General features: G+C 35.0%; 1 protein-coding gene across 1 annotated transcript; it reads left to right on the top strand.

The window, feature by feature from the left end:
- Nucleotides 1-16,150: 16,150 nt before the first annotated feature.
- LOC139886552 (uncharacterized) lies at nt 16,151-17,191 on the top strand. Its single transcript, XM_071870394.1, has 2 exons — nt 16,151-16,515; nt 16,614-17,191. Exons 1-2 carry the CDS (start codon nt 16,167-16,169, stop codon nt 16,628-16,630), a joined length of 366 nt encoding a protein of 121 aa, XP_071726495.1. The 5' UTR covers nt 16,151-16,166; the 3' UTR covers nt 16,631-17,191.
- The last annotated feature ends 6,784 nt before the right edge of the window (nt 17,192-23,975 follow it).

The raw sequence follows: 23,975 nt of genomic DNA, 5'->3' as shown, positions 1-23,975 counted from the left end.
GCATGTTCTCGTGTCATGTACATGATAGGTTAGTATTTCATGACATTTCTGCATGTTTGCTTATGTTTTTAGATAGTTTTATGCTTTTGTACAGAGAAAATTAAAAAGTCATAAAAATCGGAAAAACCAGAAAAACAAATAAAATTGAAAAATTGAAAATCCATAAAAATTAAAAAACCTGAAAATGAGTTGCTTATTCTATGTTATGGGGAAGTGATTGAAATACTGAACTGACATGTAAGTTGTGAACAACGAGTAATACGGGATGACTGATAATGTGTTAGTGGACTTTATTGGTCTAATTCTAGATAGAGATGATCACACTAACAAAGCGTAAATATCATGATGAGGAAATCATGGAAAGATTTACAGCAGTTGAGGGTAGTCACCTACTTATCACTGAATATGTACTGAGAAATGATTGTTCAGAAACTCAACAGACGGTTGAGGTCTCCCCAACTACGATTTATACTCGGTAGCAAAGGATAATTTTGTGAGTCCCCAAGGTGAGCATACTTTGTCTAGGATGCATACTTGTTTCTATTTACCTTTATTACTTGGACTGAAATTCAACAACATACATATCGGGTACCCAAAGGGAGGTATTTTCTCTAAAAGGGTTGAGAAGTGCAGTCTTATATCACAGATACATAATGATTTGTATTTTGCAACATCATCAGTTTCTAAATTTCAACATCAGAAGATTGGTTTTCCGTGCAGTTACTTCTAAAGTCAAAGACAGTGGTGCATCATCATCACGTATAGTTGTTGTTATTTATTTACTTTGTTTGTTTTATTTATGGAGAAAAGGCAACATCAGAAAATCCAAAAAAAAAAAAAATGCAAGTTATGTTATGTATCTGTTTATTTCTTTAGTGTTGTATATAACATGATGCACCACCTAACTGCAAGAGAATCATGGATCAAGAATTGAACAAAGCTTCAGCGATTCCTATGTTATCTAAGTCTGAGACACCGGATATTCCAATCGGAGATTTATTTGAACGATTTTGTTATCTACATTCGAGGGGGAGAATTTATCAGATCATCAGATATAGAGAACTTAAATCATTCAGTTCACATCTCATTTAGTGAACTTTACATCTTTTGTCTGTGGTATGGAATTGTACCCATTGACCTGGATAGAGGGAATATCTTCTGGAGGATATCTTAGCGTTTCATCACTCAAATATATATATATATATATCACTTCCATCCATCCAACATTATACATCATACTATTTTCGTTTAAGTATGGGGTTTATAGCAGCCGGTATGCGCCTTAACAAAGTATGCAATAAATTTGAGATTCACAAGGTTATCTGAAACGAAAAGTGTAAGTTTAAGGTAGAAGCTCATGGCTGACGGGGTTGCTAGAAACATCGTGAGATGGTTCTGTCCAATCAGATTGAAAGTACATTGATGTGATAAGAGGACAGCGTCAACATGTTGTGTTCAATTGTTCTACCTGAAACATCGTGCGATCTCAAATGAGGACTGACTTCGTGATCTAATTCAAACATTGAAAAATGTTAATGTAATTAATATAACTTGATCATCGAAATCTAGGGTGAAAGTTGGTAAACGTTTACTGATATATTTGAAAGTTGTTATGTATATGCTTTATCAAGTAAGTTATTGACTGAATTGTGGAATAAAATGTCAATATAGTTCAGTTCTGATCCCCAAATCAAAAAGATTTAAATCAATTTGATATGTCAACTCACTAATACATGTGTTATGCCCCTCCTAGTGTGATTCATGAAAAGCTGTATTAGTTGTTTTCGTGCTTGTAACATCATTTATCTGCTTATGCTTTAGTGTAATGAACTTGATGTTAGAAGGTGGTTTTTTACAGACCGGTAAGGTTAATTATTTACTATGTCTGTAATAATACTGTTGATTATGACACGCTGGATCTTGTATGTAGTGACCCGAACTTTTCCATGTTTATATATATTAATTGAGATTGATATTTACATGATTAAATGTTTCCAACATGTTAAGCAATCAAACTTGTTAAGACTTGATTAATTGAAATATGTTTCATATAGACAATTGACCACCCAAGTTGACCGGTGATTCACGAACGTTAAAATTTGTAAAAACTATATGATGACATATATATGGTTATATATATAGTTAACATGATATTATGATAAGTAAACATATCATTAAGTATATTAACAATGAACTACATATGTAAAAACAAGACTAATAACTTAATGATTTTGAAACGAGACATATATGTAACGATTATCGTTGTAACAACATTTAATGTATATATATCATATTAAGAGATATTCGTACATGATAATATCATGATAATATAATAATTTAAAATCTCATTTGATATTATAAACATTGGGTTAACAACATTTAACAAGATCGTTAACCTAAAGGTTTCAAAACAACAGTTACATGTAACGACTAACGATGACTTAACGACTCAGTTAAAATGTATATACATGTAGTGTTTTAATATGTATTTATACACTTTTGAAAGACTTCAATACACTTATCAAAATACTTCTACTTAACAAAAATACTTACAATTACATCCTCGTTCAATTTCATCAACAATTCTACTCGTATGCACCCGTATTCGTACTCGTACAATACACAGCTTTTAGATGTATGTACTATTGGTATATACACTCCAATTATCAGCTCTTAGCAGCCCATGTGAGTCACCTAACACATGTGGGAACCATCATTTGGCAACTAGCATGAAATATCTCATAAAATTACAAAAATATGAGTAATCATTCATGACTTATTTACATGAAAACAAAATTACATATCCTTTATATCTAATCCATACACCAACGACCAAAAACACCTACAAACACTTTCATTCTTCAATTTTCTTCATCTAATTGATCTCTCTCAAGTTCTATCTTCAAGTTCTAAGTGTTCTTCATATATTCTACAAGTTCTAGTTACATAAAATCAAGAATACTTTCAAGTTTGCTAGCTCACTTCCAATCTTGTAAGGTGATCATCCAACCTCAAGAAATCTTTGTTTCTTACAGTAGGTTATCATTCTAATACAAGGTAATAATCATATTCAAACTTTGGTTCAATTTCTATAACTATAACAATCTTATTTCAAGTGATGATCTTACTTGAACTTGTTTTCGTGTCATGATTCTGCTTCAAGAACTTCGAGCCATCCAAGGATCCGTTGAAGCTAGATCCATTTTTCTCTTTTCCAGTAGGTTTATCCAAGGAACTTAAGATAGTAATGATGTTCATAACATCATTCGATTCATACATATAAAGCTATCTTATTCGAAGGTTTAAACTTGTAATCACTAGAACATAGTTTAGTTAATTCTAAACTTGTTCGCAAACAAAAGTTAATCCTTCTAACTTGACTTTTAAAATCAACTAAACACATGTTCTATATCTATATGATATGCTAACTTAATGATTTAAAACCCGGAGACACGAAAAACACCGTAAAACAGGATTTACGCCGTCGTAGTAACACCGCGGGCTGTTTTGGGTTAGTTAATTAAAAACTATGATAAACTTTGATTTAAAAGTTGTTATTCTGAGAAAATGATTTTTATTATGAACATGAAACTATATCCAAAAATTATGGTTAAACTCAAAGTGGAAGTATGTTTTCTAAAATGGTCATCTAGACATCGTTCTTTCGATTGAAATGACTACCTTTACAAAAACGACTTGTAACTTATTTTTCCTACAATAAACCTATACTTTTTCTGTTTAGATTCATAAAATAGAGTTCAATATGAAACCATAGCAATTTGATTCACTCAAAACGGATTTAAAATGAAGAAGTTATGGGTAAAACAAGATTGGATAATTTTTCTCATTTTAGCTACGTGAAAATTGGTAACAAATCTATTCCAACCATAACTTAATCAACTTGTATTGTATATTATGTAATCTTGAGATACCATAGACACGTATACAATGTTTCGACCTATCATGTCGACACATCTATATATATTTCGGAACAACCATAGACACTCTATATGTGAATGTTGGAGTTAGCTATACAGGGTTGAGGTTGATTCCAAAATATATATAGTTTGAGTTGTGATCAATACTGAGATACGTATACACTGGGTCGTGGATTGATTCAAGATAATATTTATCGATTTATTTCTGTACATCTAACTGTGGACAACTAGTTGTAGGTTACTAACAAGGACAGCTGACTTAATAAACTTAAAACATCAAAATATATTAAAAGTGTTGTAAATATATTTTGAACATACTTTGATATATATGTATATATTGTTATAGGTTCGTGAATCAACCAGTGGCCAAGTCTTACTTCCCGACGAAGTAAAAATCTGTGAAAGTGAGTTATAGTCCCACTTTTAAAATCTAATATTTTTGGGATGAGAATACATGCAGGTTTTATAAATGATTTACAAAATAGACACAAGTACGTGAAACTACATTCTATGGTTGAATTATCGAAATCGAATATGCCTCTTTTTATTAAGTCTGGTAATCTAAGAATTAGGGAACAGACACCCTAATTGACGCGAATCCTAAAGATAGATCTATTGGGCCTAACAAACCCCATCCAAAGTACCAGATGCTTTAGTACTTCGAAATTTATATCATATCCGAAGGGTGTCCCGGAATGATGGGGATATTCTTAAATATGCATCTTGTTAATGTCGGTTACCAGGTGTTCACCATATGAATGATTTTTATCTCTATGTATGGGATGTGTATTGAAATATGAAATCTTGTGGTCTATTATTATGATTTGATATATACATATATAGGTTAAACCTATAACTCACCAACATTTTTGTTGACGTTTTAAGCATGTTTATTCTCAGGTGATTATTAAGAGCTTCCGCTGTCGCATACTTAAATAAGGACGAGATTTGGAGTCCATGCTTGTATGATATTGTGTAAAAACTGCATTCAAGAAACTTATTTTGTTGTAACATATTTGTATTGTAAACCATTATGTAATGGTCGTGTGTAAACAGGATATTTTAGATTATCATTATTTGATAATCTACGTAAAGCTTTTTAAACCTTTATTTATGAAATAAAGGTTATGGTTTGTTTTAAAAATGAATGCAGTCTTTGAAAAACGTCTCATATAGAGGTCAAAACCTCGCAACGAAATCAATTAATATGGAACGTTTTTAATCAATAAGAACGGGACATTTCAGTTGGTATCCGAGCGTTGGTCTTAGAGAACCAGAATTTTGCATTAGTGTGTCTTATCGAGTTTGTTAGGATGCATTAGTGAGTCTGGACTTCGACCGTGTTTACTTGAAAAATGATTGCTTAACAAATTTTGTTGGAAACTATATATTTTTAACATGTGAATATTATGTGATATATTAATCTCTTAACGCGTTTGATATTATGTGATAGATGTCTACCTCTAGAACAAGTCCCATTGACTCACCTAATAATAATGAAGAGTCAAATGTAAATTGGAATGATTCGTGGACTGATTCACAAGTTCCCGAAGAGGAACTGGAAGAAGAGTCGGAACCGGAAGAAGAATCGGAACCGGAAGAAGAATCAGAACCAGATGAAGAAATAGAAACGGTGGGGGAAATAGTAAAACGGTTAAGTAAAAGAAAATCCTCAACCAACCGACCAAGGTTAATTATGGTCAATGGTGTTTCCGCCAAGGAAGCAAAATATTGGGAGGATTACCAATTCTCCGATGAATCGGATTCCGACGAGAATTCCGATGATGTTATAGAAATTACCCCAACTGAATTTAAAAAGGCAAAAGAAAATAATTTGGGAAAGGGCATAAAAATAGAGAAATCTAATTCCAACCCCGATGAACTTTATATGTATCGTCAACCCCCGAAGTCCTTAAGTTGTAACAATGACCCGGGAACCTCTAAACCACCGGGTTTTTCTAAACCAATGTGGATCACGACGGCTCGTATTAGGGGAACATCATATATCCCTAGAAACTTGGCAAAACGAACCAAAACTGAAGAAGAAGAAACAAGTCAGTCGGAATAAGATAGCTGTATTCGTGTGGTGTAATATATGTAATATAGTGTGCTTATGCTTTATGATATATGTAAAAATTGCTTGTATTAATAAGTATTTTTTTTTTATGAATCTAACTCTTGTCTATTTTACAGTATAAAAACACAAAATGGATAGACAACCCAATATTTTAAGAGACCTACCCGGAGACATGATTGATGAAATCTTGTCTAGAGTCGGTCAGAATTCTTCGGCACAACTATTTAAGGCGAGATCAGTTTGTAAGACATTCGAAGAACGTTCCAAGAATGCCTTGGTTTATAAAAGGCTTTCGTTCGAAAGATGGGGGATATCACATTGGGAAATCCATAAGTTACGATGTGTTTACTTTGACGCATATATTGCGGGGAACCCAAATGCTATTTTACGCAATGGGTTAAGAAATTATTTTGACTCAATATATCCGAATATTGGACTTTGAGATTTAGAAAAAGCGGCTAACATGCAACATAAAGAAGCATTTTATGCTTACGGATTAGTAATGTTCGCTTCTCACCAAAGTGAGAACAAGAACATCGGGCTACAAACTATTAAACAAAACGTTCCCACAAGTGACGGAGTCGGTAATTGGGGTAAGAAATGAGATTTTTAGATTGTTACGGGACTGTTGGACATTACATAACCCTCGTCCCTTTGACGACGTTACAACACGCTGTCTTATCAACGGCCATAACGGTTATGTTCCACAAGACCAAGGATGGGAAGTAATCCTAGTAAAACCAGAATGCATGACTTGTTTCTGGACGTATGAATTACGTGTCTTTATTGCCTTTGCTGAACGACTTGTGTACTAGCTAGAATTATCTTCACAACCATCTTGTATCAAATTTATTGTGTGCTATATTTCATGCTAAATGTAAAATAAGCGATATTGTAAGTTTGTAAAATATTATGTAAAAGATTGAACGCGAAATATTATTATAATCAGTTTTTCATATAGAATTGTAGTAGTTGAATTGTATATTAGCTACTAAGTATGAACTTAACGGGTAGGTACTACCCGAATTTAAACTTATAAAACACTAATATGAAGAAAAAGCTTTTATAAATGAGTTCATATTATGCTACGAAATACTATTAACTACTCTTAATATTCTGTATGATTAACTTGTTCCATTTAACTATTTTGAAGGAAATGGCACCGACTACTCGACACACCGTGAATATGAATGAAGAGGAATTCCGTACTTTTCTAGCTTCAAACATAGCCGCAGTACAGGCTGCGCTACATACCAACAATAACCTTGGATCTAGCAGTACAGGAAATCATGTAGGATGCACCTACAAAGAATTCACTGCCTGCAAACCTTTGGAATTTGATGGAACCGAAGGACCGATCGGATTGAAACGGTGGACCGAGAAGGTCGAATCGGTGTTTGCCATAAGTAAGTGTACTGAAGAGGACAAAGTGAAGTACGCTACGCATACCTTCACAGGTTCTGCGTTAACATGGTGGAATACCTATCTAGAGCAAGTGGGACAAGACGATGCGTACGCACTACCGTGGTCAGCATTCAAGCACTTGATGAACGAGAAGTACCGTCCCAGAACCGAGGTCAATAAGCTCAAGACAGAACTTAGAGGGTTACGAACCCAAGGATTTGATATTACCACGTATGAAAGACGATTCACAGAATTGTGCCTATTGTGTCCGGGAGCGTTCGAAGATGAGGAAGAGAATATCGACGCATTTGTGAAAGGATTACCGGAAAGAATCCAAGAAGATATAAGTTCACACGAGCCCGCCTCCATACAACAGGCATGTAGAATGGCTCACAAACTAGTGAACCAGATTGAAGAAAGAATTAAAGAACAGACTGCTGAAGAGGCCAATGTGAAGCAAGTCAAAAGAAAGTGGGAAGAAAACGGTGATAAGAATCACCAATACAACAACAACAGCAATTACAACAATAATCGCAACAATTATCCCAATAATCGCAACATCAATCGCAACTACAACAAACGGCCCAACAACAACAACAACAACAACAACAACAACAACAACAACAACAACAACAGCAACTACAACAATCATCCCAACAACAATAATAACCGCAACAACAACAACAATCAGAAGCAGCTATGCCAAAGGTGTGAAAAGTATCACTCGGGGTTCTGCACCAAATTTTGCAACAAGTGTAAAAGAAATGGTCATAGCGCGGCGAAGTGTGAGGTCTACGGACCAGGGGTTAATAGAACGAAAGGAACAAATGGTGTCGGAACGAGTAATGTCGGAGCAAGTAGTGTCGGAGCAAGTTATGCCAATGTAGTTTGTTATAAATGTGGAAAACCGGGCCACATTATTAGAAATTGCCCGAACCAGGAGAACACGAATGGACAAGGCCGCTGAAGAGTTTTCAATATTAATGCGGCAGAGGCACAGGAAGACCCGGAGCTTGTTACGGGTACGTTTCTTATTGACAATAAATCTGCTTACGTTTTATTTGATTCGGGTGCGGATAGAAGCTATATGAGTAGAGATTTTTGTGCTAAATTAAGTTGTCCATTGACGCCTTTGGATAGTAAATTTTTACTCGAATTAGCAAATGGTAAATTAATTTCAGTAGATAATATATGTCGGAATCGAGAAATTAAACTGGTTAGCGAAACATTTAAGATTGACTTGATACCAGTAGAGTTAGGGAGTTTTGATGTGATAATCGGTATGGACTGGTTGAAAGAAGTGAAAGCAGAGATCGTTTGTTACAAAAATGCAATTCGCATTATACGAGAAAAAGGAAAACCCTTAATGGTGTACGGAGAAAAGGGCAACACGAAGCTACATCTTATTAGTAATTTGAAGGTACAAAAACTAATAAGAAAAGGTTGCTATGCTGTTCTAGCACACGTCGAGAAAGTACAAACTGAAGAAAAGAGCATCAATGATGTTCCCGTCGCAAAAGAATTTCCTGATGTATTTCCGAAAGAATTACCAGGATTACCCCCACATCGATCCGTTGAATTTCAAATAGATCTTGTACCAGGAGCTGCACCAATAGCTCGTGCTCCTTACAGACTCGCACCCAGCGAGATGAAAGAACTACAAAGCCAATTACAAGAACTTTTAGAGCATGGTTTCATTCGACCAAGCACATCACCGTGGGGAGCTCCTGTTTTGTTTGTCAAGAAGAAAGATGGTACATTCAGGTTGTGTATCGACTACCGAGAGTTGAACAAACTTACCATCAAGAACCGCTACCCACTACCGAGAATCGATGACTTATTTGATCAACTACAAGGCTCGTCTGTTTATTCAAAGATTGACTTACGTTCCGGGTATCATCAAATGCGGGTGAAAGAAGATGATATTCCAAAGACTGCTTTCAGAACACGTTACGGTCATTACGAGTTTATGGTCATGCCGTTTGGTTTAACTAATGCACCAGCTGTGTTCATGGACCTTATGAACCGAGTGTGTGGACCATACCTTGACAAGTTTGTCATTGTTTTCATTGATGACATACTTATTTACTCAAAGAATGACCAAGAACACGGTGAACATTTGAGAAAGGTGTTAGAAGTATTGAGGAAGGAAGAATTGTACGCTAAGTTTTCAAAGTGTGCGTTTTGGTTGGAAGAAGTTCAATTCCTCAGTCACATAGTGAACAAAGAAGGTATTAAGGTGGATCCGGCAAAGATAGAAACTGTTGAAAAGTGGGAAACCCCGAAAACTCCGAAACACATACGCCAGTTTTTAGGACTAGCTGGTTACTACAGAAGGTTCATCCAAGACTTTTCCAGAATAGCAAAACCCTTGACTGCATTAACGCATAAAGGGAAGAAATTTGAATGGAATGATGAACAAGAGAAAGCGTTTCAGTTATTGAAGAAAAAGCTAACTACGGCACCTATATTGTCATTGCCTGAAGGGAATGATGATTTTGTGATTTATTGTGACGCATCAAAGCAAGGTCTCGATTGTGTATTAATGCAATGAACGAAGGTGATTGCTTATGCGTCTAGACAATTGAAGATTCATGAACAAAATTATACGACGCATGATTTGGAATTAGGAGCGGTTGTTTTTGCATTAAAGACTTGGAGGCACTACTTATCTGGGGTCAAAAGTATTATATATACCGACCACAAAAGTCTTCAACACATATTTAATCAGAAACAACTGAATATGAGGCAGCGTAGGTGGATTGAATTATTGAATGATTACGACTTTGAGATTCGTTACCACCCGGGGAAGGCAAATGTGGTAGCCGATTCCTTGAGCAGGAAGGACAGAGAACCCATTCGAGTAAAATCTATGAATATAATGATTCATAATAACATTACTACTCAAATAAAGAAGGCGCAACAAGGAGTTTTAAAAGAGGGAAATTTAAAGGATGAAATACCCAAAGGATCGGAGAAGCATCTTAATATTCTGGAAGACGGAACCCGGTATAGGGCTGAAAGGATTTGGGTACCAAAATTTGGAAATATGAGAGAAATGGTACTTAGAGAAGCTCATAAAACCAGATACTCAATACATCCTGGAACGGGGAAGATGTACAAAGATCTCAAGAAACATTTTTGGTGGCCGGGTATGAAAGCCGATGTTGCTAAATACGTAGGAGAATGTTTGACGTGTTCTAAGGTCAAAGCTGAGCATCAGAAACCATCAGGTCTACTTCAACAACCCGAAATCCCGGAATGGAAATGGGAAAACATTACCATGGATTTCATCACTAAATTGCCAAGGACTGCAAGTGGTTTTGATACTATTTGGGTAATAGTTGATCGTCTCACCAAATCAACACACTTCCTGCCAATAAGAGAAGATGACAAGATGGAGAAGTTAGCACGACTGTATTTGAAGGAAGTCGTCTCCAGACATGGAATACCAATCTCTATTATCTCTGATAGGGATGGTAGATTTATTTCAAGATTCTGGCAGACATTACAACAAGCATTAGGAACTCGTCTAGACATGAGTACTGCCTATCATCCACAAACTGATGGGCAGAGCGAAAGGAGTATACAAACGCTTGAAGACATGCTACGAGCATGTGTTATTGATTTCGGAAACAGTTGGGATCGACATCTACCGTTAGCAGAATTTTCCTACAACAACAGCTACCATTCAAGCATTGAGATGGCGCCGTTTGAAGCACTTTATGGTAGAAAGTGCAGGTCTCCGATTTGTTGGAGTGAAGTGGGGGATAGACAGATTACGGGTCCGGAGATTATACAAGAAACTACCGATAAGATCATCCAAATTCAACAACAGTTGAAAACCGCCCAAAGTCGACAAAAGAGCTACGCTGACATTAAAAGAAAAGATATAGAATTTGAAATTGGAGAGATGGTCATGCTTAAAGTTGCACCTTGGAAAGGCGTTGTTCGATTTGGTAAACGAGGGAAATTAAATCCAAGGTATATTGGACCATTCAAGATTATTGATCGTGTCGGACCAGTAGCTTACCGACTAGAGTTACCTCAACAACTCGCGGCTGTACATAACACTTTCCACATCTCGAATTTGAAGAAATGTTTTGCTAAAGAAGATCTCACTATTCCGTTAGATGAAATCCAAATCAACGAAAAACTTCAATTCATCGAAGAACCCGTTGAAATAATGGATCATGAGGTTAAAAGACTTAAGCAAAACAAGATACCAATTGTTAAGGTTCGATGGAATGCTCGTAGAGGACCCGAGTTCACCTGGGAGCGTGAAGATCAGATGAAGAAAAAATACCCGCATCTATTTCCAGAAGATTCGTCAACACCTTCAACAGCTTAAAATTTCGGGACGAAATTTATTTAACGGGTAGGTACTGTAGTGACCCGAACTTTTCCATGTTTATATATATTAATTGAGATTGATATTTACATGATTAAATGTTTCCAACATGTTAAGCAATCAAACTTGTTAAGACTTGATTAATTGAAATATGTTTCATATAGACAATTGACCACCCAAGTTGACCGGTGATTCACGAACGTTAAAATTTGTAAAAACTATATGATGACATATATATGGTTATATATATAGTTAACATGATATTATGATAAGTAAACATATCATTAAGTATATTAACAATGAACTACATATGTAAAAACAAGACTACTAACTTAATGATTTTGAAACGAGACATATATGTAACGATTATCGTTGTAACGACATTTAATGTAAATATATCATATTAAGAGATATTCGTACATGATAATATCATGATAATATAATAATTTAAAATCTCATTTGATATTATAAACATTGGGTTAACAACATTTAACAAGATCGTTAACCTAAAGGTTTCAAAACAACAGTTACATGTAACGACTAACGATGACTTAACGACTCAGTTAAAATGTATATACATGTAGTGTTTTAATATGTATTTATACACTTTTGAAAGACTTCAATACACTTATCAAAATACTTCTACTTAACAAAAATACTTACAATTACATCCTCGTTCAATTTCATCAACAATTCTACTCGTATGCACCCGTATTCGTACTCGTACAATACACAGCTTTTAGATGTATGTACTATTGGTATATACACTCCAATGATCAGCTCTTAGCAGCCCATGTGAGTCACCTAACACATGTGGGAACCATCATTTGGCAACTAGCATGAAATATCTCATAAAATTACAAAAATATGAGTAATCATTCATGACTTATTTACATGAAAAAAAAATTACATATCCTTTATATCTAATCCATACACCAACGACCAAAAACACCTACAAACACTTTCATTCTTCAATTTTCTTCATCTAATTGATCTCTCTCAAGTTCTATCTTCAAGTTCTAAGTGTTCTTCATATATTCTACAAGTTCTAGTTACATAAAATCAAGAATACTTTCAAGTTTGCTAGCTCACTTCCAATCTTGTAAGGTGATCATCCAACCTTAAGAAATCTTTATTTCTTACAGTAGGTTATCATTTTAATACAAGGTAATAATCATATTCAAACTTTGGTTCAATTTCTATAACTATAACAATCTTATTTCAAGTGATGATCTTACTTGAACTTGTTTTCGTGTCATGATTCTGCTTCAAGAACTTCTAGCCATCCAAGGATCCGTTGAAGCTAGATCCATTTTTCTCTTTTCCAGTAGATTTATCCAAGGAACTTAAGGTAGTAATGATGTTCATAACTGAAGGTATTTCATATGCCCGAGAGACATATTAAATTAACGTGGCTAATATGTTTTGATCCAAGTCGGGTCATACCCAATAACAAGCTTACCGACACCTTAATTGTATTTTGATCTTAACGATTGGTTCGTTGATTAAATACGCGACACTTGAACTTTAAGAAAAATGGTTTTCTTAAATATTACTTGATGTGTATATATATATATATATATATAAATTATGGAATAATTTATATAATATGGATTTAATTATTTATAGGTTAAATAATTAATTATGTTATGTTGCATTTTATAAATTGGTTTTATAAAATAAAGTATACATAACAAATGGTATGGAATTTTATTAGTTTTATAAATAATGTAACATAATTTATAAAATGCAAGTTTGTAAAATTTGTTTTATAAAATTTAATTTTACTAAACAAATTTATAAAAGATGCAAGTTTATAAAATATGTCAAGTATTATTTTATAAAATGATGGGAGTGGCCTTGGAATTGGATGTAGCATGCTAAAGATTCCATCTTGGTCAAATACAATTCCCATTCCATATACATGCATGCTCCTTGACCAAAGAGAGAGACACATAACATTACACATCAAAACAACTTGAAAATTCTGCTCAAAAGAGAGCTGTTGGCCGTGGCCTTTGAGGGTGCCAAAGGGATTCATTTTCAAGTTTTTCAAGCTCATTTCAAGTGTAAAGTAAATCCTAACCAAAAGCTAGGGTGTTGGTGCACAAGTTTGGGGTATAACAACTTGAGGTTTCATTGTTTTGGAGCTCCATTCATCATCATCATCTTCATCACTTATCAACAAGCTTGGAGTAGGTATAATCTCTTATCTTGCTTGTAGTTTGTAAGCATGTTTCACAACTTGATCCTAATTGGGATTTAACTTTAAATTGGTTAAAGTCATAACATGTTCTAATGGTAATTACATGCTTCCGCTTTTTTAATTGATTGATAAATGGTTTTATGTATAATGGAACTTGTTAAATCCCAACAATGGTATCTAGAGCCGAAGTTGTTGAAATATGCTTCGAGATGGTTTTTGAACTCACCATAACTTTGCATTTTATGTACATGCATGATAATAAAATGCAAAAATTATTGGTTTTGGGTGGTTTGATGTCTTGGCCGAATTTGGAAGCTCCAAAAAATTGGGTTTGGTTCCTCCATTTTGGTCATTTTGTTGTATGTTGAAGTTCACAATCAAGCCTTGGCCTTTTGTTTGAATGGTTGCATGTGTGGTTGAATTAATTCATTCATTTGGTATGTAATATTAATTCATTCATGTGGTTGTAATATTCATGTAATTTGGTGTGTAATAATTGTTCCTTTTGTTATGTAATTTATTTTATATTTGGTATGTAAAATAGATTAGGTTGTATTTTCATTTTCTAGACAAAATGTATTAGGATATATTTTGTAAAATGATGAAGATGATGAAGACTTGAAGAACACATGAAGAAGCATTTGGATGCAAGATTAAGTGGGAGGTTAAAACCTCCTACTTTGTGTTATTTGTTTTCGGTGGCATTTGTTTTCGGTGGCATTTGTTTTCGGCTAAACAAATGTCTACCAAAAATGGCTTGATTGTGAACATATGATTTTGCATGCATGGTTGTTTTGTATGATTATGTGGATTGTATGTTTGTATGCTACAAGTTAATCACACAAGTTAACAACAAACTAAAATGGCAATTTAAATTGGTTAAAATTGACATTATTAACGACATGCAAAACGTCAATTTAAATGGTTTAATTAAAAACGGCTAAAAGGACATTAATAATCGGTTATTAAGAACATGATAAGGATCATACATATAAAATGGTTTATATCAAAGTAATAAAATTGGCTTTATTACATAACATGAAAATGGATTTTCAAATAAACCGTACACTAAATGCATGTTGGTGTATGGTGCAAAAGTTTTCTCAAACTAGAATTAATGAAAACTTAAAATCCCTTATTAACAAGGCAAACAAGTTAAACGCCATCCTTTTTGTGGAAACACTTAGACGTATTAGGAAACTCTTGATGGGATAAAGGTCACCTAACCGTCATGAGCGAACTAATATGAATAAGGTACACTTCGCATACATGTGGGATAAAGGTCACCTAACCACTTGTATGTTAAGTCTACATGTTTACACAAGTAGGACGACTTGATTTGGGAATCATGAACTTAGGGTCACCGAAGCATGATGAACAAATAGGCGTTGATGGAATAAATATGCCATGCAAAAGGATTGCATGATCCCATAACTTAGAAGTTGCAAAAGGATTGCAATTGTCATATAATGACTACCTAGCTAAATCAAATAACGGGATAAAGGTCACCTAACCGAAATTTGATTTACCGTTGGATTCTAATATTTAATAAGTCAATTAAAATTTAAAAGGGTATTGAATGTTAAATTAAAATCGATACTTAAACGAACTTTGTTAATTTTGTAGATGGCCGCCAATAATAACAACAACATTCCAAACGCACCACTTAACATAAACCACCTATCATTAAGGTCTCTCTTAGAGAAAGACAAACTCAACCATACCAACTTTATGGATTGGTTCCGCAATCTTCGGATTGTCCTCAAACAAGAGGATAAAATGTATGTGCTTGAGGACCCCATTCCCGATCAACCGGATGAGAATGATGTGGAGGCAATGGCCTCTTACGATAAGTATTGCCACGACTCCCTTCAAGTCTCATGCTTAATGCTTGGGACTATGATACCCGAACTCCAAAAGGATTTCGAGCACCATAGTGCATACGACATGATAACACAATTGAAGGAGATGTTCCTCCAACAAGCACGTGTCGAGCGCTTCGAAACGGTTCGGGCGCTACATGCTTGTCGTATGGACGATACCCAATCGGTTTCATCTTATGTACTTAAGATGAAAAGCCTTATTGATCGTTCTAACCGTCTTAACTTGAACATATCAAATGAGTTAGCCACCGATCTTATCCTTAACTCCCTATCAAAAAGATTTGATCAATTTGTAATTAACTACAATATGAATGGGATGGATAAGAGCATAGGTGAGCTTCACGGTATGCTTAGAACGGCGGAAACTAGCATGGGTAAAAGGGCTTTACCCGTGTTAGCAATCGATCAAGGTGGGTCCAAAAGTAAGACCTCTAAGCCAAAGGTGGCTAAGAGAAAAGGACCCGCCCATCAAGGCAAAGGGAAGGGGAAGATGGTTACCTCAACCATCAACAAGGCTAAGAAACAAAAGGTAGCCGAGAAGGCAAACCCCAAGGAAGACCCATGTTTCGGTTGCGGTGAAATGGGTCATTGGAAACGAAACTGTCCGATCTATCTTAAGGAGTTGAAGGAGAAGAGGGATGCAGGGCAAACCTCAGGTAATATATATATGGTATATATAGAGCTTAGTATTACTTCTTCTAATACATGGGTATTAGACACTGGATGTGGAACTCACATTTGCAATTCATTGCAGGGGTTCAAAAGAAGTAGCAAGCAAACGGGAACATCAAGTCTCTACATGGGTAATGGAGCCAAAGTGCAAGTGAAGGCTCAAGGAGACTTTGTGTTAAAACTTCCAAGTGGCTTGGAACTTATTTTGAAAGATGTTTTGTATGCACCCGATTTATGTCGAAACATTATTTCCATTTCCCGTTTGAAACAATGTGGTTTTAATCTTAATTTTGTTAATGACGATATCCATATTTATTTAGATAATGTATTCTATTTCAAGGCTTCACCTTCAAATGGAATTTATGAATTGGTTCATGATGACACATCATCTAGTAGCTCAATGTACCATACAAGCACCAAGAAACTCAAAAGGGATTTGAGTGATTCCTACTTATGGCATTGTCGCCTTGGTCACATAAACAAGAACCGAATACATACACTTCAAAAGAATGGACTTTTGAAATCAAATGAAATGGATTCGTTTGAAGTATGTGAATCTTGTTTACAAGGCAAGATGACTAAAGCACCTTTCAAAGGGACCCATGAAAGGGCTAAAGATTTATTGGGATTAATACATTCGGATGTATGTGGACCCTTTAAACCCATGACTAGGAATGGTGAAAGATACTTTGTTACTTTCATTGATGACTTTAGTCGTTTCGGATATGTCTACTTATTAAGACATAAGGACAAAACGTTTGAAGCATTCAAAGAATATCAAAACGAAGTACAAAATCAACTCAATAGGACAATTAAGGTACTTCGTACCGATAGAGGAGGTGAATACCTAAGCGATGCCTTCCAAGATCATCTTAGGAGTTGTGGGATTATCTCACAACTTACTCCACCCGGAACACCCCAACTTAATGGAGTTTCCGAAAGGAGGAACCGAACCCTAATGGATATGGTTCGATCTATGATGGCAAGAAGCTCGTTGCCTCTATCATTTTGGGGTTATTGTCTAAGCTCCGCGGCTCGTATTTTAAATATGGCCCCAACCAAGAAAGTGGAACGAACTCCTCACGAGATGTGGTTTGGTAAACCTCCATCTCTATCATACTTAAAGGTATGGGGATGTGAAGCTTATCCTAAGCGTTACGTCCCTAATAAGTTGAATGCTCGATCCACGAAGTGTATCTTCATAGGATATCCCAAGGATGATATGGGATACTATTTCTATGATCCATCCGAGCAGAATGTATTTGTTGCTCGGAAGGCGGAATTCCTTGAAACTAAGTTCCTAATGGAAGGAAACAGTGAAAGGAAGATAGATCTTGAAGAGGTTCAAGATCAAGTAGATGATACACAATTGGTTGACACTAGCACTCAACATGAAAATGTTGATAGTGATCAAATGGATGATCAAAATACACAAGGCATTCGTAGATCTGGTAGGATTAGCAATCCTCCTGAGAGATATGGGTTTCTCATAGATGGTTGCTATACGGTTGATTTGGATGAACCAACAAACTACCAAGATGCTTTATCAAGGATTGATAAAGATAAATGGCAGGAAGCCATGAACGCTGAGATGCAATCCATGTATGAAAACCAAGTGTGAGAACTTGTTGAGCAACCTCCTAGCTCTAAGCTAGTTGATTGCAAATGGCTTTTCAAAATGAAAACCGACATACATGGAAACTTGGATACATATAAAGCCAGACTTGTTGCAAAAGGTTTCACTCAAACTCAAGGGGTTGATTATGATGAAACTTTCTCGCCTGTGGCAATGCTAAAGTCTATTAGGATATTATTTGCCATTGCTGCTCACTACGACTATGAAATATGGCAAATGGATGTCAAAACCACTTTCCTAAATGGATATCTTATGGAAGATGTCTATATGGTCCAGCCTGAAGGTTTTGTTGATCCAAAATATCCTAAAAGTGTATGCAAGTTAAAGAAGTCAATCTACGGATTGAAACAAGCATCTAGAATGTGGAATCATCGTTTTAATGAGGAAGCCGAGAAATTTGGCTTCATTAAAAATGGTGATGAAGCTTGTGTATATAAGAAAGCTAGTGGGAGCACTATCATGTTCCTTGTACTATATGTGGATGATATATTATTATTTGGGAATGATATTACCACAATGCAAGGAGTCAAAACTTGGCTGAAGAGTTGCTTCTCCATTAAGGATCTTGGAGATGCACAATACATATTGGGGATAGGGATCTATAGGAATAGATCCAAGAGATTGATAGGTTTAAGTCAAAGTACATACATTGATAAAATCTTGAAAAGGTTCAAGATGGAAAACTCTAAGAGAGGTTTGGTACCTATTCAAAAAGGAACCGTTCTCAGTTCATCTCAGTGTCCTACCACGAAAGATGAACAAGGGAGAATGAAGAAAGTCCCATACGCATCTGCTATTGGGTCTATCATGTATGCAATGATATGTACTAGACCGGATGTGTCATGCGCTCTAAGCTTGACAAGTAGATACCAGAATAACCCAGGAAATAGTCATTGGATTGCTGTTAAAAGCATATTGAAATACCTTAGGAGGACTAAGGATATGTTTCTAATATATGGGTCTGGTGAGGAGGAACTCGCTGTAAAAGGTTACGTGGATGCGAGTTTCCAAACTGATCGAGATGACTCTCGATCACAATCCGGTTATGTCTTCATGTTAAATGGTGGTGCGGTCTCTTGGAAGAGTTCGAAACAGGAGGTTGTTGCGTTATCCACTACAGAGTCGGAGTACATTGCCGCCTCACTGGCAGCTCAGGAAGCTGCATGGATGAAGAAATTCATCGACGACTTAGGAGTGGTCCCTTCCATTCAGGACCCTCTTGAGATCTTTTGTGACAACGAGGGTGCGATTGCTCAAATCAAGGAACCTCGTGCTCATCAAAAGACTCGTCACATTGAGCGGAGATTCAACTACATCAGGGATGAGGTTGAAAAGGGAAAGATATGTATTCACAAAGTTCACACAGATCAAAATGTTGCGGATCCACTCACGAAGCTTTTACATGGGCCAAAGCATGAGGGACATGTTTGTGCATTAGGGCTTCGGTATTCTAGTGATTGGAATTGATCTATTTTATGTATTGTATTGGAACGAATTAGTTCAAACTCATTAATATAATTATGGTATTAATTTATTTATGAGTCATGTTCCAACTTTGCATATTTTATCCAAGAATAAACTATTATTCTGAATTCCGTAGTTGATCACATTTGTGGGAACAAGTGTGAGGTCTAGACTATTATGAACTTGGATTGGTTAGCATTCAAATGGTGAATGTGGGGCAAGGTTGCGACCAAGGTTCATAGATATTTGTGGGAAACAAATATTGGAAGACCCGCTCTCAAGAATTACTGTATAGAGCCTTTGTGGTTGATCACATGTAATCTTGAGTAAAGGCGAATATCATTGTATCCTCTGACCTGAGATACATATTGGGTTCGGATATTCACCAAGTATTGTGCCTTGATTCTTTCCTTCGCTATTCTGAAATATGGTAGTACATAAGGAAGAACTCAGGTATATTACAAAGTGTATATCTAGGACGTATGTAGTCAAGATGGAATTTGTCCCTCTTATTCGTTGAGAGTCAGATGTCTAAGGCCTGAAAAGTTAAATCTATAAGAGAGTGATCACTCTGTATCTCCTGGATTTAACATGACATCTAGGACGAAAGGAAATAATGAAAGATTCACCTAATCATATTCGAGATGGGAACTCGAAAGGGATGATGTTATTGAATGGCACAAAGTCATAACATATTAGGGGTGATGGACGGTGTGTTAGGCTGTATCCATCACTTGCATTAATTTCTTATGTTTCTCGTGCAAGTGGGAGATTGAAGGTATTTCATATGCCCGAGAGACATATTAAATTAACGTGGCTAATATGTTTTGATCCAAGTCGGGTCATACCCAATAACAAGCTTACCGACACCTTAATTGTATTTTGATCTTAACGATTGGTTCGTTTGTTAAATACGCGACACTTGAACTTTAAGAAAAATGGTTTTCTTAAATATTACTTGATGTGTATATATATATATATATATATAAATTATGGAATAATTTATATAATATGGATTTAATTATTTATAGGTTAAATAATTAATTATGTTATGTTGCATTTTATAAATTGGTTTTATAAAATAAAGTATACATAACAAATGGTATGGAATTTTATTAGTTTTATAAATAATGTAACATAATTTATAAAATGCAAGTTTGTAAAATTTGTTTTATAAAATTTAATTTTACTAAACAAATTTATAAAAGATGCAAGTTTATAAAATATGTCAAGTATTATTTTATAAAATGATGGGAGTGGCCTTGGAATTGGATGTAGCATGCTAAAGATTCCATCTTGGTCAAATACAATTCCCATTCCATATACATGCATGCTCCTTGACCAAAGAGAGAGACACATAACATTACACATCAAAACAACTTGAAAATTCTGCTCAAAAGAGAGCTGTTGGCCGTGGCCTTTGAGGGTGCCAAAGGGATTCATTTTCAAGTTTTTCAAGCTCATTTCAAGTGTAAAGTAAATCCTAACCAAAAGCTAGGGTGTTGGTGCACAAGTTTGGGGTATAACAACTTGAGGTTTCATTGTTTTGGAGCTCCATTCATCATCATCATCTTCATCACTTATCAACAAGCTTGGAGTAGGTATAATCTCTTATCTTGCTTGTAGTTTGTAAGCATGTTTCACAACTTGATCCTAATTGGGATTTAACTTTAAATTGGTTAAAGTCATAACATGTTCTAATGGTAATTACATGCTTCCGCTTTTTTAATTGATTGATAAATGGTTTTATGTATAATGGAACTTGTTAAATCCCAACAATAACATCATTCGATTCATACATATAAAGCTATCTTATTCGAAGGTTTAAACTTGTAATCACTAGAACATAGTTTAGTTAATTCTAAACTTGTTCGCAAACAAAAGTTAATCCTTCTAACTTGAATTTTAAAATCAACTAAACACATGTTCTATATCTATATGATATGCTAACTTAATGATTTAAAACCCGGAGACACGAAAAACACCGTAAAACAGGATTTACGCTGTCGTAGTAACACCGCGGGCTGTTTTGGGTTAGTTAATTAAAAACTATGATAAACTTTGATTTAAAAGTTGTTATTCTGAGAAAATGATTTTTATTATGAACATGAAACTATATCCAAAAATTATGGTTAAACTCAAAGTGGAAGTATGTTTTCTAAAATGGTCATCTAGACGTCGTTCCTTCGACTGAAATGACTACCTTTACAAAAACGACTTGTAACTTATTTTTCCGACTATAAACCTATACTTTTTCTGTTTAGATTCATAAAATAGAGTTCAATATGAAACCATAGCAATTTGATTCACTCAAAACGGATTTAAAATGAAGAAGTTATGGGTAAAACAAGATTGGATAATTTTTCTCATTTTAGCTACTTGAAAATTGGTAACAAATCTATTCCAACCATAACTTAATCAACTTGTATTGTATATTATGTAATCTTGAGATACCATAGACACGTATACAATGTTTCGACCTATCATGTCGACACATCTATATATATTTCGGAACAACCATAGACACTCTATATGTGAATGTTGGAGTTAGCTATACAGGGTTGAGGTTGATTCCAAAATATATATAGTTTGAGTTGTGATCAATACTGAGATACGTATACACTGGGTCGTGGATTGATTCAAGATAATATTTATCGATTTATTTATGTACATCTAACTGTGGACAACTAGTTGTAGGTTACTAACAAGGACAGCTGACTTAATAAACTTAAAACATCAAAATATATTAAAAGTGTTGTAAATATATTTTGAACATACTTTGATATATATGTATATATTGTTATAGGTTCGTGAATCAACCAGTGGCCAAGTCTTACTTCCCGACGAAGTAAAAATCTGTGAAAGTGAGTTATAGTCCCACTTTTAAAATCTAATATTTTTGGGATGAGAATACATGCAGGTTTTATAAATGATTTACAAAATAGACACAAGTACGTGAAACTACATTCTATGGTTGAATTATCGAAATCGAATATGCCCCTTTTTATTAAGTCTGGTAATCTAAGAATTAGGGAACAGACACCCTAATTGACGCGAATCCTAAAGATAGATCTATTGGGCCTAACAAACCCCATCCAAAGTACCGGATGCTTTAGTACTTCGAAATTTATATCATATCCGAAGGGTGTCCCGGAATGATGGGGATATTCTTAAATATACATCTTGTTAATGTCGGTTACCAGGTGTTCACCATATGAATGATTTTTATCTCTATGTATGGGATGTGTATTGAAATATGAAATCTTGTGGTCTATTATTATGATTTGATATATATATATAGGTTAAACCTATAACTCACCAACATTTTTGTTGAAGTTTTAAGCATGTTTATTCTCAGGTGATTATTAAGAGCTTCCGCTGTCGCATACTTAAATAAGGACGAGATTTGGAGTCCATGCTTGTATGATATTGTGTAAAAACTGCATTCAAGAAACTTATTTTGTTGTAACATATTTGTATTGTAAACCATTATGTAATGGTCGTGTGTAAACAGGATATTTTAGATTATCATTATTTGATAATCTACGTAAAGCTTTTTAAACCTTTATTTATGAAATAAAGGTTATGGTTTGTTTTAAAAATGAATGCAGTCTTTGAAAAATGTCTCATATAGAGGTCAAAACCTCGCAACGAAATCAATTAATGTGGAACGTTTTTAATCAATAAGAACGGGACATTTCATTGTACAGTTGTTTGCTTTGTGTATTTGCATGTGCATGCATATCTGAGAATGTTTGTATTCATAAGTTAGTTGCATGTGCATTTCTGTTTCATATTGTAAGCTTAACAACTCAGTTCTCGGAAAGGTTTACTGTGAAAGGAATCCTATGTTTTACATTATATTAGAGAATAAATTGTTTAAAGCTTAAAGGAACAAAGTGTGTTTGTTTTTATACTGTGGAGATCAGTCCCAGGGGGAGTGGACAAGGAAGGTTTTGTGGAATTGAAATCGAAATTTCCTAATTTTTCAACCCTAAAGACAGTCGACCGAGTGAGTGTACACACACGATCGTGTGACCTACTCACACGACCGACTGAATTGGTGAAATAATGAGATGTGTTTGAAACACACTCGGCCGAGTGTGTATTCATTCACAGCCGAGTAGGCGACACACTCGACCGAGTGTGTCTGTGGGTATAAAAGGGTTTGAGTCTCAAACGGCTCAGAACACTTGGTGATTTATAGAGAGGATTTTACCCAGTTTTTTTTTAAAGTTGTAGATCGAGTTTTTGATCTCAAGTTTTAGATACATCTTTATTTTGTGATTACAGTGCCACTAACAAGGTATTCTAACTCGTTTCCATTTGTTCTTAATCCTTGAT

Source organism: Rutidosis leptorrhynchoides, chromosome 1 (assembly GCF_046630445.1).
Source record: "Rutidosis leptorrhynchoides isolate AG116_Rl617_1_P2 chromosome 1, CSIRO_AGI_Rlap_v1, whole genome shotgun sequence".
Lineage (NCBI taxonomy): Eukaryota > Viridiplantae > Streptophyta > Magnoliopsida > Asterales > Asteraceae > Rutidosis > Rutidosis leptorrhynchoides.
The sequence above is the reverse complement of the archived record's forward strand: the minus strand, read 5'-3'. Positions and strand labels throughout refer to the sequence as shown.